Source organism: Triticum aestivum, chromosome 5A, assembly GCF_018294505.1.
Source record: "Triticum aestivum cultivar Chinese Spring chromosome 5A, IWGSC CS RefSeq v2.1, whole genome shotgun sequence".
In the NCBI taxonomy this organism is placed as follows: Eukaryota; Viridiplantae; Streptophyta; class Magnoliopsida; order Poales; family Poaceae; genus Triticum; species Triticum aestivum.
The window spans coordinates 128,016,672-128,030,344 of record NC_057806.1 but is presented as its reverse complement, the minus strand read 5'-3'; the positions used below and the strand labels follow the sequence as shown (position 1 = coordinate 128,030,344).

The 13,673-nt window shown below is 44.3% G+C and overlaps 1 protein-coding gene across 2 annotated transcripts; it reads left to right on the top strand.

Annotated features, from left to right (window-relative positions):
• Nucleotides 1-691: 691 nt before the first annotated feature.
• LOC123102606 (F-box/LRR-repeat protein 3) lies at nucleotides 692-6,379 on the top strand. 2 transcript variants are annotated; one of them, XM_044524007.1, is made up of 7 exons: nucleotides 692-1,740; nucleotides 3,705-3,830; nucleotides 4,113-4,217; nucleotides 4,711-5,110; nucleotides 5,196-5,325; nucleotides 5,421-5,709; nucleotides 5,792-6,379. In XM_044524007.1, the coding sequence occupies exons 1-7, from the start codon at nucleotides 1,087-1,089 to the stop codon at nucleotides 6,065-6,067; spliced, it is 1,980 nt and encodes a 659-aa protein (XP_044379942.1). In that variant the 5' UTR covers nucleotides 692-1,086; the 3' UTR covers nucleotides 6,068-6,379. The 2 variants fall into 2 exon arrangements, with proteins under 2 accessions (XP_044379942.1, XP_044379941.1); XM_044524006.1 differs by having other exon boundaries at nucleotides 693-1,740; nucleotides 5,415-5,709.
• Nucleotides 6,380-13,673: the final 7,294 nt, after the last annotated feature.

Genomic DNA, 13,673 nt, shown 5'->3' with positions numbered 1-13,673 from the left:
CGCCGTCCATTTGGGTTGCTCTAAATAAGAAAGAAGGGTGTCCATTAGCAAAAAAAAGTAAAAAAGGAAGAAAAGGAATATTCTTCCTGAGCAGGGAATATCCCTCTGAATCAATGTGGAGCGTGACCGCGCGAGACATATGTCTTTTCCACAAACACCCCTACGTTTTCTTGGCTTTACAGGTTATAATAGCATCTTCCAGAACCCAAATTGCGGTCCAGCGGAAAGAAAACGATGCCAAAAACATGACCACACCGCACTCAAGAGAGTGAGTCATAATTCGTCCATAGATTAATGTAGAGCAGTACGGATGCAGTACTACTATCCTACCCGATCCCCATCCGAACTCAAGGCACAACAGCTGCGGCATCTCTCTTATTTCCATTTCTTTTCTGCCGTCGAGAAGAAAACCAAAACCATGGGCGGGCGGGCGGGCGGCCGTCCCGTGGACATTTTGGTCATCTTCCTTTCCTTCATTGGTCTCAGGTGTTACCTCCACCTCGGCCGAGGGCAGGCGCTACTCCGACAGGTGCTACCTATCCACATCTGGACTGAACTTCAGTGCCGTAACTGCACCTGCAGTTGGGCCAATGGCATGTGGGCCTAACACAGGCCCACATGCCATTGGCCCAACTGCAGGTGCAGTTACGGCACCCAAGCAGCGTCCTCCACATCTCCATCTTTCTCCATCCTCCCTCTCCCCCCGCTCCACACCCATCTCCCCACCTTCCTCCGTACCTTCCCCAGCCCCCAGCCACCACCGGTCGTCGCCTCTCCCCTCCCCCGCCGCCCGGATCAGGAACGATCGCACCGTGCGGCCGCCTCCCGCCCCGCGCGCGGATCATCCTACCATGCTGAGGCGCTGCGCCCCATACCGACCCCGCAGGGCCGCCGCCGCCTCACCGCGCCTCCCGATCCCCGGCGGCCACCCCTACCTCGCCGTCTTCTCCTTCCTCTTCATCCCGACCTAAGCTCCACGCGTTCCGACAGGCCGGCCCTCGCCTGGCGTCCCTCTCGGCGCCGAGCTGCCTGCCTGCCTGGTGGAATCGTCAGCCGCTCGAGTCGACGGGGCCGATCGACCCCGCGATGAGCGAGGAGGAGGCGCAGAGGTACGGCGGCGGGACCGGCGGCGGTGGCGTCGGGGCGCTGTCCGTGGATCTGCTGGGCCAGGTTCTCGACCGCGTGCTGGAGCGGCGGGACCGCAAGGCTTGCCGCCTCGTCAGCCGCGCCTTCGCGCGCGCCGAGGCCGCGCACCGCCGGGCTCTGCGGGTGCTCCGCCGGGAGCCGCTCCCTCGCCTGCTCCGCGCCTTCCCTGCGCTCGAGCGGCTCGATCTCTCGGCCTGCGCCTCGCTCGACGACGCGTCTCTTGCAGCCGCTTTGGCCGGCGCGGACCTCGGCACCGTCCGACAGGTCTGCCTGGCGCGGGCCAGCGGAGTGGGGTGGCGCGGGCTGGAAGCCCTGGTGGCCGCCTGCCCCAGGCTCGAGGCAGTCGACCTGTCGCACTGCGTCGGTGCTGGGGATAGGGAGGCTGCCGCGCTGGCCGCGGCCTCCGGGCTGAGGGAGCTGAATCTGGAAAAGTGCCTGGGCGTCACTGACATGGGACTCGCCAAGGTAGCCGTGGGGTGCCCCAGACTGGAGAATCTGAGCTTCAAGTGGTGCCGTGAAATCTCTGACATCGGTGTCGATCTGCTTGTGAAGAAGTGCCGCGAGCTCCGCAGCCTTGACATCTCCTACCTAAAGGTTATATACTTCCACATGAGCTGTTGGACTCCCCGCTTATGCAGTGGAAACGTCTAGGTTCGTCCGTTCGGCTTAGGACTAGAACCCTTGATAAACAGGAGAAACAATATGGCGACGAATACATAGAGTGTGACTTTGATGTTTATTGATTGCTTTTAGACCCAGAAAATGTCAAAGAGATTCGGGGTATTGGACCATTGGACTTATTGGGTGGTTCATCCAGTTTAGAGATTGATGCATTTGTTAGGTGTCTTTTAGGGTAGTATGGGTCAACCTATGCAGACACCTTTGGAAGAATGCAGCTGGAATAGGAAACGTTCTTACATATCTGTTCTGGTAGCTAGTATATAGGCTTTTAGAAAAACTCGTGACCTCTTGGATCACACTTTAGTTACATCTTCCTTCCCAAGAAAAGTTCAAATTTGGTGCCAGATGGCAAAAGTACATTTGAAAAAATTGTACCATGTGATAGGTACTGGTATGTATTGTAGGAGTTAGAGGTGGCAAAGATGGATTTTGACCTGGACTAGTTCTTGGTCCTTTTGACTAGGAAATTATGATGCGTTGGTTGAAGTTTACCTCCGTATATGTTGAATCTCAATCTGTTGCTGTGTAGATTAGACTTGACTCATTTTATGGAGTGCACTCATTATATCTTGGTGCAATTTATAATTGTATTTTGGTCAACAACAACAAAGCCATTTGTCCCAAGCAATTTGGGGTAGGCTAGAGATGAAACCAAACAGAAAACCATGAGAACCCAAAAGAGAAGAGAGAAAGTAAAAGTAAACAAAAGAAATCAAGGTTCTGGTACATGGATTACTGATTTCCATCATTCCATGCAGTCCTGTCAAGAACCAAATCCCTGGGTACATCCCAGTCCTTCAAGCCTCTTTTTACCGCCTCCTCCCATATCAACTTTGGTCGCCCCTATCCCTCCTAGTATTTTCGATACTAAGAATTGTATGTTGATCACTTAAGAGAAATTGTATTTTGGGTACTTCTTCTGTCATGGAACTGAAAGGAACTGCATGTGTCGTGTCATTGCCATCAGGCCTGATTGCCATGTTGTTCAGTATTACTCCTTCCTTATCAAAATATAAGACATTTTTTGACACTATAAAAAAATCTAGTATACTACCCTTTCCAGCCGACACTTTTGGCATGCTGCTGCTGGAAAGGAGTGAGTTTGGGTAAAACAGAATCTAGGTAATTGAGTGGGGGAGACTAGGCAGAACCACAGGATAGACTCTAATCCCAAATATGCCTTTGGTCTTCATCTCTTGCAGTTTGTAAGAAATTGCACCATTAAATGGTTTGTCATATTATTGGTGACTTTGATGCATCTTAGGGAATGCTATTGGAATGAGTAGACATGGCTGCATTCATTTGGCATATGGTGTATGTTTTGGAATCCATGTTAACAAGTTTAATGCACGCCCAACGAAAGTCTTAAATCGACGAGGAATGTTTTTGCCAACATAATTTTACTTCGACACATGGCACCATTGTAACGAAAGGAGGTCTCCCTTTTAGTGGAAATTGAGAAGTCCTCATGCTTACAGAAAACATACTGATTTCTTGCTCTGTGATAAAAAACTATATAATAATAATATACTACTGAAAGGAAGTAACATTTGTTAATCAATTAACGGTGCAATTTCTTACAAACCATTTAATAATATGCAACAAAGTATTAATGTGAGGAGTATAATCTAGTATTTTGTCAGCATTTGGTTAGTTCTGAATTTCATCTACTACTGAAAGGAAGTAGCAGCAGTTTAAACCTGAAAGTGTATATTTGTTTACTGATGTTGGAAATTATCTCGATAATGGATTGAACATACTCATGAGCAAATTGCTTTCTACTCAAGTTATTAGTTTGGTTCCATCTAAAATTTTGGAAATCACTTCTTTTTGTGAACTGTACATATGATTTACTTAATTTTCCTTTTCTGTTGCAGGTGAGCAATGAGTCCCTCAGATCAATATCGACACTTGAGAAGCTTGAGGAGTTGGCCATGGTTGCTTGCTCATGTATAGACGATGAAGGCCTGGAATTGCTTAGCAGAGGAAGTAATTCATTGCAGGTATATGGATAGTATTGTAGTCTCATGTAGGAATACTCTTGCATATTATCATGTCTTCCATCACCTGAAATCATATGGCTTATTCTTTCGTCAAACATAGTATATAGATAATGATTTTGTCTCATGCCCATTATCATGTCTTTGATCATCCGAAATTATTGCTTACTCTCTCGCCACACTTTAAACTGGATAGGTCTAGTTTACCTGCAATTTTTAGTGTCCGATTATTCTTTTACATCTTACCAAGCATCGATCCATTCTAAATATCGTCTTCCATTGCAGAGTGTTGATGTGTCAAGATGTGATCATGTGACTTCCCAGGGGTTAGCTTCACTGATAGATGGTCACAGTTTTCTCCAGAAGCTATATGCCGCAGATAGTTTGCATGTGAGTTGGTATTCCTAATTTTAGGGTCTCTTTGATTCAAAGGATCTTTATAGGATTTTTGAAGGATTGGAATCCTTAGGAATTTTTCCTACGTTGATCGTTTGATTCGTAGGATTGAATCTTGTAGGATTTTTTCCTAAGGATTTATTTGTACTGCATTTCACAGGAATTCTAACATCCACTCCAACCTCTTGGAAGAAATCCTTTGCTTTCCCCATGCCACAATCAAACAAACTCAAATCCTATAGGGATCCAATGGACATGCCATTTCAATCCTACGTTTTTCCTATTCCTGTGTTTTTGCAATCCTACGAATCAAAGAGGCCCTTACTTGCTTTGCTGCACACATTGGCTGTACTTTTTGATAAAATGATGGCATGTCTTTGGGGGAAGTCTTGGCCCCCATGATGAATGAATGAATTAATAATCTAAGGGGATACATGACAAATACATAATTGCTGATGATTATTGACCTTCTACTTGAATTTTGTAGGAGATTGGACAGGATTTTCTATCCAAGTTAGTAACACTGAAGGCAACCTTGACCGTGTTGAGACTTGACGGCTTTGAAGTGTCATCCTCTCTTCTTTCAGCGATTGGTGAAGGTTGTAGCAACTTGGTTGAGATTGGACTAAGCAAATGCAACGGTGTTACAGATGAAGGCATCTCTTCGCTTGTAGCTTGCTGTAGCTACCTAAGGACAATTGATCTCACATGCTGCAATCTAGTCACAAACAATTCCCTTGATTCAATAGCTGACAACTGTAAGATGCTTGAATGCCTCCGGTTGGAGTCCTGCTCTTCAATAAACGAGAAAGGACTAGAGAGAATTGCGAGCTGTTGCCCCAATCTAAAGGAGATAGATCTCACTGATTGTGGAGTGAATGACGAAGGTTTGTGATACTGCATACTGCATCTTTTTTCATCCAAGCATGTCCATGATTTGAGCATTGTCATATGAAGTTAATTCTCTTGCAGCGTTGCATCATTTGGCGAAGTGCTCTGAACTGCTGATATTGAAATTAGGCCTGAGCTCAAGTATTTCGGACAAAGGCCTTGGTTTTATTAGTTCAAAGTGTGGAAAGCTCGTTGAACTTGACCTCTATCGGTAATTTGATCTCCTTGTTTGTTCTTTATAGGCTCCCAGCCATCTTCCTTGCACAATAATAACTTGCATATTATGTTTCTATCCTAAAGCTGCAGTTCTATCACCGATGATGGGCTGGCAGCCTTAGCCAACGGCTGCAAGAAAATTAAGCTGCTGAACCTTTGTTACTGCAACAAGATAACTGATAGTGGTTTGAGCCACCTGGGCGCTCTGGAGGAGCTCACAAACCTTGAACTGAGATGCCTGGTCCGCATTACAGGCATCGGAATTTCTTCGGTTGTCATTGGCTGTAAGAGCCTGGTAGAACTTGACTTGAAGCGCTGCTATTCTGTCGATGATTCTGGCCTATGGGCTCTTGCCCGATATGCTCTAAACCTTAGACAGGTAAATGGTATGCAGAATTTAGCTTCTTCCTGTACAAGTTCTGACGAGGCAGGAACCTTATTAGATTGTCCATATTCTGCAGCTTACCATATCATACTGCCAAGTTACTGGCCTAGGCTTGTGCCACCTGCTTAGCTCCCTGAGGTGCCTCCAGGACGTGAAGATGGTGCACCTCTCGTGGGTTTCCATAGAAGGGTTCGAGATGGCTCTGAGAGCCGCTTGTGGGAGGCTGAAGAAGCTGAAGATACTCAGCGGTTTGAAGACCGTGCTATCCCCTGATCTGCTCCAGCTGCTGCAAGCCTGCGGCTGCCGCATCAGATGGGTCAACAAGCCTCTTGTCTACAAGGATGCCATCTGATCTGAGCTGTACATATTCTTCACCCAAGTTTGTCATGGCTGCCTAGCCATGTTAGAAAATCCACAATAACTGCATGCCTTGTCAATGCCATCCCCAACGTGTGGTCAAGATTATGTTTGTGTTTGAACACCATCTCGGCGTTCAGTGATGGTGAGTAAACATGGCATCTGCTGTCAAATACAGTGTATGGTATGTACAGTGAAGCCCTTTTTTTGCGCAGCAGAGTTGTGCAGGTGGAGTTCTCTATTTGATATGAACCTGAAAAGATGCTGTAAAAGAAGGAACCTGAAGTAGTTGATTTTGTATATTGTACCTCTGTTGCGTACTACTCCCTCCGTTCCTAAATATTTGTCTTTCTAGAGGTTTCAAATGGTGACTACATACGGAGCAAAATGAGTGAATCTACACTCTAAAATATGTCTATATACATCCGTATGTGGTGACCATTTAAAATCTCTAAAAAGACAAATATTTAGGAACGGAGGGAGTAGCTTTCTACGCGTGAGCAAAAGAATAAGTTGTCAAATGTGAAGCATAATTTGACTGATTTTCCAATCGTCTATTCTGATGGTTTCAGAAAAGATATGATCCTTCATCACAAACAGGATCCACATAGAGAGCTGACAAAATTCAACCATCTTCAAAGTCGTGGTTTTCTGCACATAGGTACACCTCATTCGCATCAAATCTTGTTAACAGTAAAACATGAGAGAATAACAAAGAAATAAGTATATAATACTATGAGAGGCTTCTTGGAATCATCATGGCCTCACAGAAGATAATTTTGGAGGACTGAAAGTTTCAGTTCAGGCATGATCAGAGACACAAAGAGAAATTTCTGTACATTAGGCAGAAGATAATTTTGGAGGTCTGGAAGTTTCAGTTCAGGCATGATCAGAGACACAAAGAGAAATTTCTGCACATAGGTACATCCTGAGCTCAGTTCAGGCAAGGCTAGCTACAAAGCAGCACACTGCTAACACATTTCAAGTCTTTCGGATTCCCCTGGCCAGCAAGTTACGTCAGCATCAACTAAAGGCAACATGTTACCAGATGACGATGAAAATGAATACCCCAACAATAGTTATGAAATCCCAAACCAAATGTTTTTATTTAGCAGTGTTGAAATGAGTTCACAGCAAGCACACTCATAAATATTAGTACATATATAGCTGAAACAAATCATGAGTTAATAAGTTCCTGAAATAAATAGGGTATAAGAGGCCAAAAAGCTTGTGTACATTACGGAAGCTAGGCGTGACAACTGGATCCCAAGACGGAGGCAACTCGTCAACCCCAACAAGAATCTAAGCGGTGGGTCTCTATCAAAATAAGAACATACCAATGGCATGTAAGATGACACATACATTTATCATACTAAAAACAAACATCCAACACTCATGGAGAATTAACTAAAAGTTACATCTTACTGGGGAAAAAGTTAGCTCTTCGATCGACGTGAAGAGGCTAATGGTTGCAAGTTGTGGAGAAGGCTGATGGCTACGAGGTGTTGAATTAACCGAGTAAGATCATCACACACACATTTACCTTTAGATTTTTGCAGTGGGTATCAATGACTCATGTTCAGATGCAACTAGCAATCACAATCAAATGATAGGCAAAAGAATAGCTTCTAAAGAATATTGTAATACTACTAAGATTGGTTAAAACCAGCAAGAGAAGGGGATATGGAGGACCCAGGCTACAATGATGAGCACAAGCATGTACTCCCTCCGTTTTTTTTAGTCTACATATAAGTTTTGACCAAAGTCAAGCTTTATAGAGTTTAACTAACTTTATATTAAAAAAATATAACATTCACAATATGACATCAATATTATCAGATGCACCATGAAACGTATTTTCATACTATATAGTTTTAGTATTATAGATGTTCATATTTTTTTATATAAATTTGATCAAACTTTATGTAGTTTGATTTTGACCAAATCTTATATGCGGAGTAAAAAGAAACGAAGGGAGTACTGATGAGTCAGCTACATCCCCTGCACAACCAGACTAAATTATGTTGAATCAAAACATGCACACGCGTCAGGCAGATAAATACAACTAAACTACCATGGATCAAGAACTCAACCACACACGGATCAGACCACCCACAGATCAAGAACTCAACTACCAGGATTAAATAAACAACAAAAGCACTAGCAACTAAAACTTTAAAAGGCTTATGGATCGATCCAGTGTAGGGCTCGCCGGGGATCGAACCAAAAGGGAAACAGAAGATGGAACAAGCTAGGTCTAGCTTTGGGGTCGGCCGGACTGCAGGAAGGCATGGGTTCTCCGGCAACGATCCCAGTACTATCCTGAAGTGTGTATGGGTGAAAGATAAATTTTTTTTGCATGAAAAGACTAAAGCTAGCAGTCAGAAAGCCCAAGATAAGTGTCCATACAATTCACTGCATGTTGATAAAAAAACAATTAAATAGCCACCTAAATTACAACCAATATTTGAAGGCTACTGAAGCTAATAAGTGCCGTGTTCTGCGATTAGAAGAGACAGACAAACAAACTCCACGACAGAGCCAAGTAGGACAAAGGAAGGATGGCCATTTTAGCTACTCCCTCCGTTTCATAATATAAGAACATTTTTAACACTAGCGTAGTGTTGAAAACGTTCTTATATTATGGGACGGAGAGAGTAGATGCTAATTAGAAACCTAGGGCACACTGTAGACTATTTTCTTTTTTTGTTAAACTTCATCCACAGATTTAGCTAGCAATATACGCGAAAACCTACAACACACTGTATGACACAAAAAAAGTATGATTGAAAACTTCTTTCAAATACGAATCTAACAAATTTTTTTGTGGTGTACACCTTACCTTTCACTAGTCAATTTACCGCCAAAGTTTGTCTTAAAATACCGAGTGATGAGTATATCACTACCACAGTTACACCTACATCCTCTGCTGCATATACTGGACCAATTACTAGAGCTCGTGCATGCCAATAAAATTATCAGGTACTTTTGTTAATGATTCTAATATTCATGAGAATATGATGCTACCTAAATTGGATGCATTTGTTTTGCTTACAAATGAAGGTCCCAACATGGACAAGAGCAATGAACATTGGAGCATGATCAAGCATGGAGAGAATGGTGTGCGCAAGGGGAACAAGAACAGAGTTTCTAGTGGAGTTTTCACACTTTGGAGCCACCATGATGACATACAAGGACATGAATGAAATATTCAAGATGGCCTTTCATAAATTTTGTCCATAGCTTAATATAGGTGCCGCGCCACCTTATTTTTAAGCCAGGCCCATGTATTTTGAAATACACTTTATAGGCTGTTTCTAGAGTCCGTACTAATAGGAAAAACGATTTAGGACAGAATTTAGTCCCACCTTGCCAAGGGTGGACGAATTCCCCCCCGTCTCCCTATAAATAGAACCCTTAGGGCGTCATTTCAGATTTGGGTTTTAATTAGTTAAAAGTTAGCCATTGCTGTAACTTCGTGTACTTTATTTGTGTTCAACGACCAGGCCAAGACCGCTTTTGGAACCCCACTTTTTCAATACTTCATCCATATTCGCAATATTCATATTGCTTTATCACATTCTTGTTTGTTCTTCGATTGCTTGCAGGAATAGACCGTCGTGGTTAGGTTGATCGTGGTCAATAACCTCTCGGAGTTGATTTAGAGATTGCTAAGACGCAACGTCGTTGTACGTGCTAAGACGGATCGTCAAAGTCGTCTTCACCAAATTGATAGTGAAAGTGCTAGTGATCGACTAGAGGGGGGTGAATAGGCGATTTTTATGAAAGTCTTCGAAACATGAAAGTTTCAAAGACAAACGATAGAAATAAACCTATTACCATGCAGCGGAAGGTAGACTACACTAGGCAAGCCATAGTCAAGTATTCAATGAAGTGAAAGCACAAAGACTAATAGCAGCTAGGCAGTATGGATCAGGATGGAACATAGTATGAAGCCAATCAGAACAAGAAGTCACACAGTAAAGACAAAAAGATAATGCAAACATGCAATGACTTCACAAGGACCAACTGTAATAAAGAGATAGGAAAGATAGAACCAGTTGCTCGTTGAAGACAATGATTTGTTGGACCAGTTCCAGTTGCTGTGACAACTGTACGTCTGGTTAGGGAGGCTGAGATTTAACTCAGAAGACCGTGTCTTCACCTTATTCCCCTTGAGCTAAGGACACCCAGTCCTCGCCCAATCACTCTGGTAAGTCTTCAAGGTAGACTTCCAAACCTTCACAGACTTCGTTCACCAGCGATCCACAATGACTTTTGGATGCTCAGAACGCGACGCCTAACCAGCTGGAGGATTCACAGTCCTCAAGTGTAATAAGTCTTCAGATCACACAGACAAGAAGACTTCAGTGATGCCTAACACTCTTTGGCTCTGGGTGTTTAGGGCTTTGTCCTCGCAAGGATTTCTCTCTCAAAGGCTTCGAGGTGGGTTGCTCTCAAACGACAAAAGCCGTGCACTAACTTTGAGCAGCCAACCAATTTATGGTGTAAGGGATGGGCTATTTATAGCCACTAGGCAACCCAACCTGATTTGTCCGAAATAACCCTGGGTCACTGAGGAACTGACACGTGTTCCAACGGTCAGATTTCAAACACACACAACAAATTTACTTGGGCTACAAGCAAAGCTGACTTATCCAGCTTTGGATAAGATCTGCTCTCATTGTCTTCACTCGAAGACATAGGATTTTGGTTAAGCATCACTTCAGTCATTCTGACTGGTTCACTTGGACCCCACTTAACAGTACGGTGGTTCCTATGACTCAACAAAGAAGAAAAGGAAACAACGAAACAACTTAGTCTTCGCGCTCCATAGTCTTCACTCAATGTCTTCTTTTGTCATAGTCTTCAATGTGAATATATTCACATACCACCTTTGTCTTTGATGTCTTCATACATTTTTAGGGGCCATCTCTAGTTGGAAAACCGAATCAATGAGGGACTACTACCTGTGTTATCCTGCAATTCTCACAAACACATTAGTTCCTCAACCAGGTTTGTCGTCAATACTCCAAAACCAACTAGGGGTGGCACTAGATGCACTTACAATCTCCCCCTTTTGGTGATTGATGACAAACTGGTTGAAGTTTTCGACGGGGATAAAAGTATGTGAAATTGTAAAGGATTTAAGTATTGTCTTCGTAAGTAGCAGGAAGGCTCCCCCTGAAGATGTGCATATAAGTATTTTGCTTTTGAATGCAAATGCACATGGCAGGTTGTACTTGCAGAGCTTCTCTTCTACTTATGAAGACAATTCATCATGCATGAAATGATATATCGAAGATAATGACATGCATAATGAAGAATGGACGTCTGCAAAATGACTTCGTGCGGAATTTATCGTCGCACATGCGGAATTTATCATCGCATCACATAGTGTCGAAAGGGTAGCAGACGACCATCAAGTTTAAGTGTTACAACTCAAAAACGAACCAAATGTATCAAAAGCGAGAGTTGTAAGCACTTGGCAAAAGTATAGCAACCACCCATATGGACCCGCTTGAAGACTATCAACTCATATGCTTCTCCCCCTTTTGTCAGTAAGGACCAAAAAGGTTTGAAGACATAGAGCTTCTACTCGTTCCCATGAGGAGTAGGCGAAGCAGCAGGGTCGTCGTTGAGGTCTGGTGGTGCAGAAGAACTTGGTGTAGTGTCGACATGCGTTGAAGGTGAAGGTGGTGAAGTGGCATCATCTTGATCATCGATGACTCTGGCATTCACCGTTGTAGCTGAGGAAGAATAGTCAGAGTCTTCAAGTGAGGGAGTCCGACGGAAGTGAGCATTCCTTGGAGGAGTGGAGTCAAACTTGAATCTTTCTGTGAAGCCATCATCTTGAAGATCTGCTTCAGCAGTGAGCAATGTCAAACTCTTCCAGGACCTCCGACAGGTTTCATGTGTAACAAAGGCATTCTTGGTGGCAAGATTGCGAATGCGATTGACGTCCACCAAGAGGCTTTGCATCTGACGCTTAAGCCAGTCATGATGCTTATCCTGTTTCTGATGTAGAGCGACGAGAAGCTCTCGGTCATTGAGAACACGAGATCGCTTCCGAGGCCTTTGGGCAATGGTGCTTCCAGTGGCTTCAGTTTGGGCGCGAGGGGCACGTGTGTTTCCAGCCAAGGGATAAACATGAGAGACGGCCTGAACTCCTTCAATAGGCTGGGTGAAGCTTTGACGATCAACATTGTGAAGATAAATTGGATCCTTTGCAGGCTATGGGTAAATGGCTTTAACAGACAGATCAACCTCTGGCAAGAATACGAGATGATTGCGCGCAAACGGCTGATAGTTGAAGGCAGAGTGAAGCTTGATAAGGCGCATTACCCGTGGAGCATAGAACTTCAGACCAAAGATGTCGGAACCAGATGCAGCCAACTGCCCGATGAAGAAGTCTTGAGCATTGAAGCTGATGCCATTGAAGATATAGAAAACCAAAGTCTTCATTGCTCCTTCAAGCTTCGCTGTAGATGAATGTCCTTTGACAGGCCATAGAGTTTTTCTGATGATATGGTAAATGGTGCGGGGCAGATACTCTAGGTCTTCGACAAAGAATTCCGTTGGGTATTCAGCGTCGCGTGGCAGAGGCTTCATCATGCTCAACATTTGGCTCATGTTAGGCTCTGGCTTCTGGAAAATGATCTCCAAAGCATTCTGGTGTTGTTGACAACCTGGTTCATAATATTCGCCAGGAGTGGGCAGGGTTGTAAGCTCAATGATGTCTTGGGCTTTAGCTTCATGATGGACATTGCCCGTCATCCACTCAAGGATCCAAGTCTTCAGATCCCTGTTGTATCCACGAATGTGGAGGGTAGCATAGAATTGAAGCAGAAGTTCTTCATTCCAGTGTTTTCATCCCAGTGTTCCTTGGCAGTCACAAAGTTGAGCAGACCCGCATCACGGAAGCAGTCAAGGGCTTCTTCAAGGCATGGCAGTCCAGCAATGGCTTCACAATCAAGACGCATATGTGGGAAGATGCGCCCCTGATTGTACAGGATGCAAGAATAGTAGCTTCGCTGCTGATAACTCCAGAATCGATCTGAGGAGATTCTTGGCCTTGTGTAGAGGTTCTTGTCACTGTCAAAGAATGTGTTATGTGCCTTGAATCCATTCAGATTAAACAATCCTGGTGACATTGCAGTACCTGGAAATCGTGGTAGCCTTGGCTTTGGCTTCTGGACCTGAGGCCTGTGCTCCACATGATAGGCAAATTGAGGTCCGGGAGCAGGCGGAGGAACCAGAATTGGCCAGCGGACTGTAACAAGCTGACCATGATCATATGCTTGCTCGATGGTGTGTGGCCTGGGAGGTGGTACAGGAACAGAGGCATTGGCTTCAAGCTATTTGCATCAAGTGCAGCATTAGCTTCAGGTGCAGCGACATCTGGCACCACATTAGCTTCAGGCGCCACATTAGCTTCAGCCATGACAACGTCATTGGCTTCAGTGTTGGTGGCAGCCTCAGTACTGGTAACCTCCACTTCAGGAGCTGGAGGGTCAGACACGTTCTCCTCGAGAACAACTTCAGGATTGGACGGGGGTGCAGCAACTATTTCTTCATCTCTTGGTTCTTCTTCTTGGTCA

Coding starts and splice junctions, on each gene's coding strand:
- LOC123102606 (XM_044524006.1), top strand. CDS start 1,087: ATGAGCGAGGAGGAGGCGCAGAGGTACGGCGGCGGGACCGGCGGCGGT. Junction 3,831..4,112: donor GAGGAAGTAATTCATTGCAG/GTATATGGATAG, acceptor CTTCCATTGCAG/AGTGTTGATGTGTCAAGATG. Junction 5,710..5,791: donor ATGCTCTAAACCTTAGACAG/GTAAATGGTATG, acceptor CATATTCTGCAG/CTTACCATATCATACTGCCA.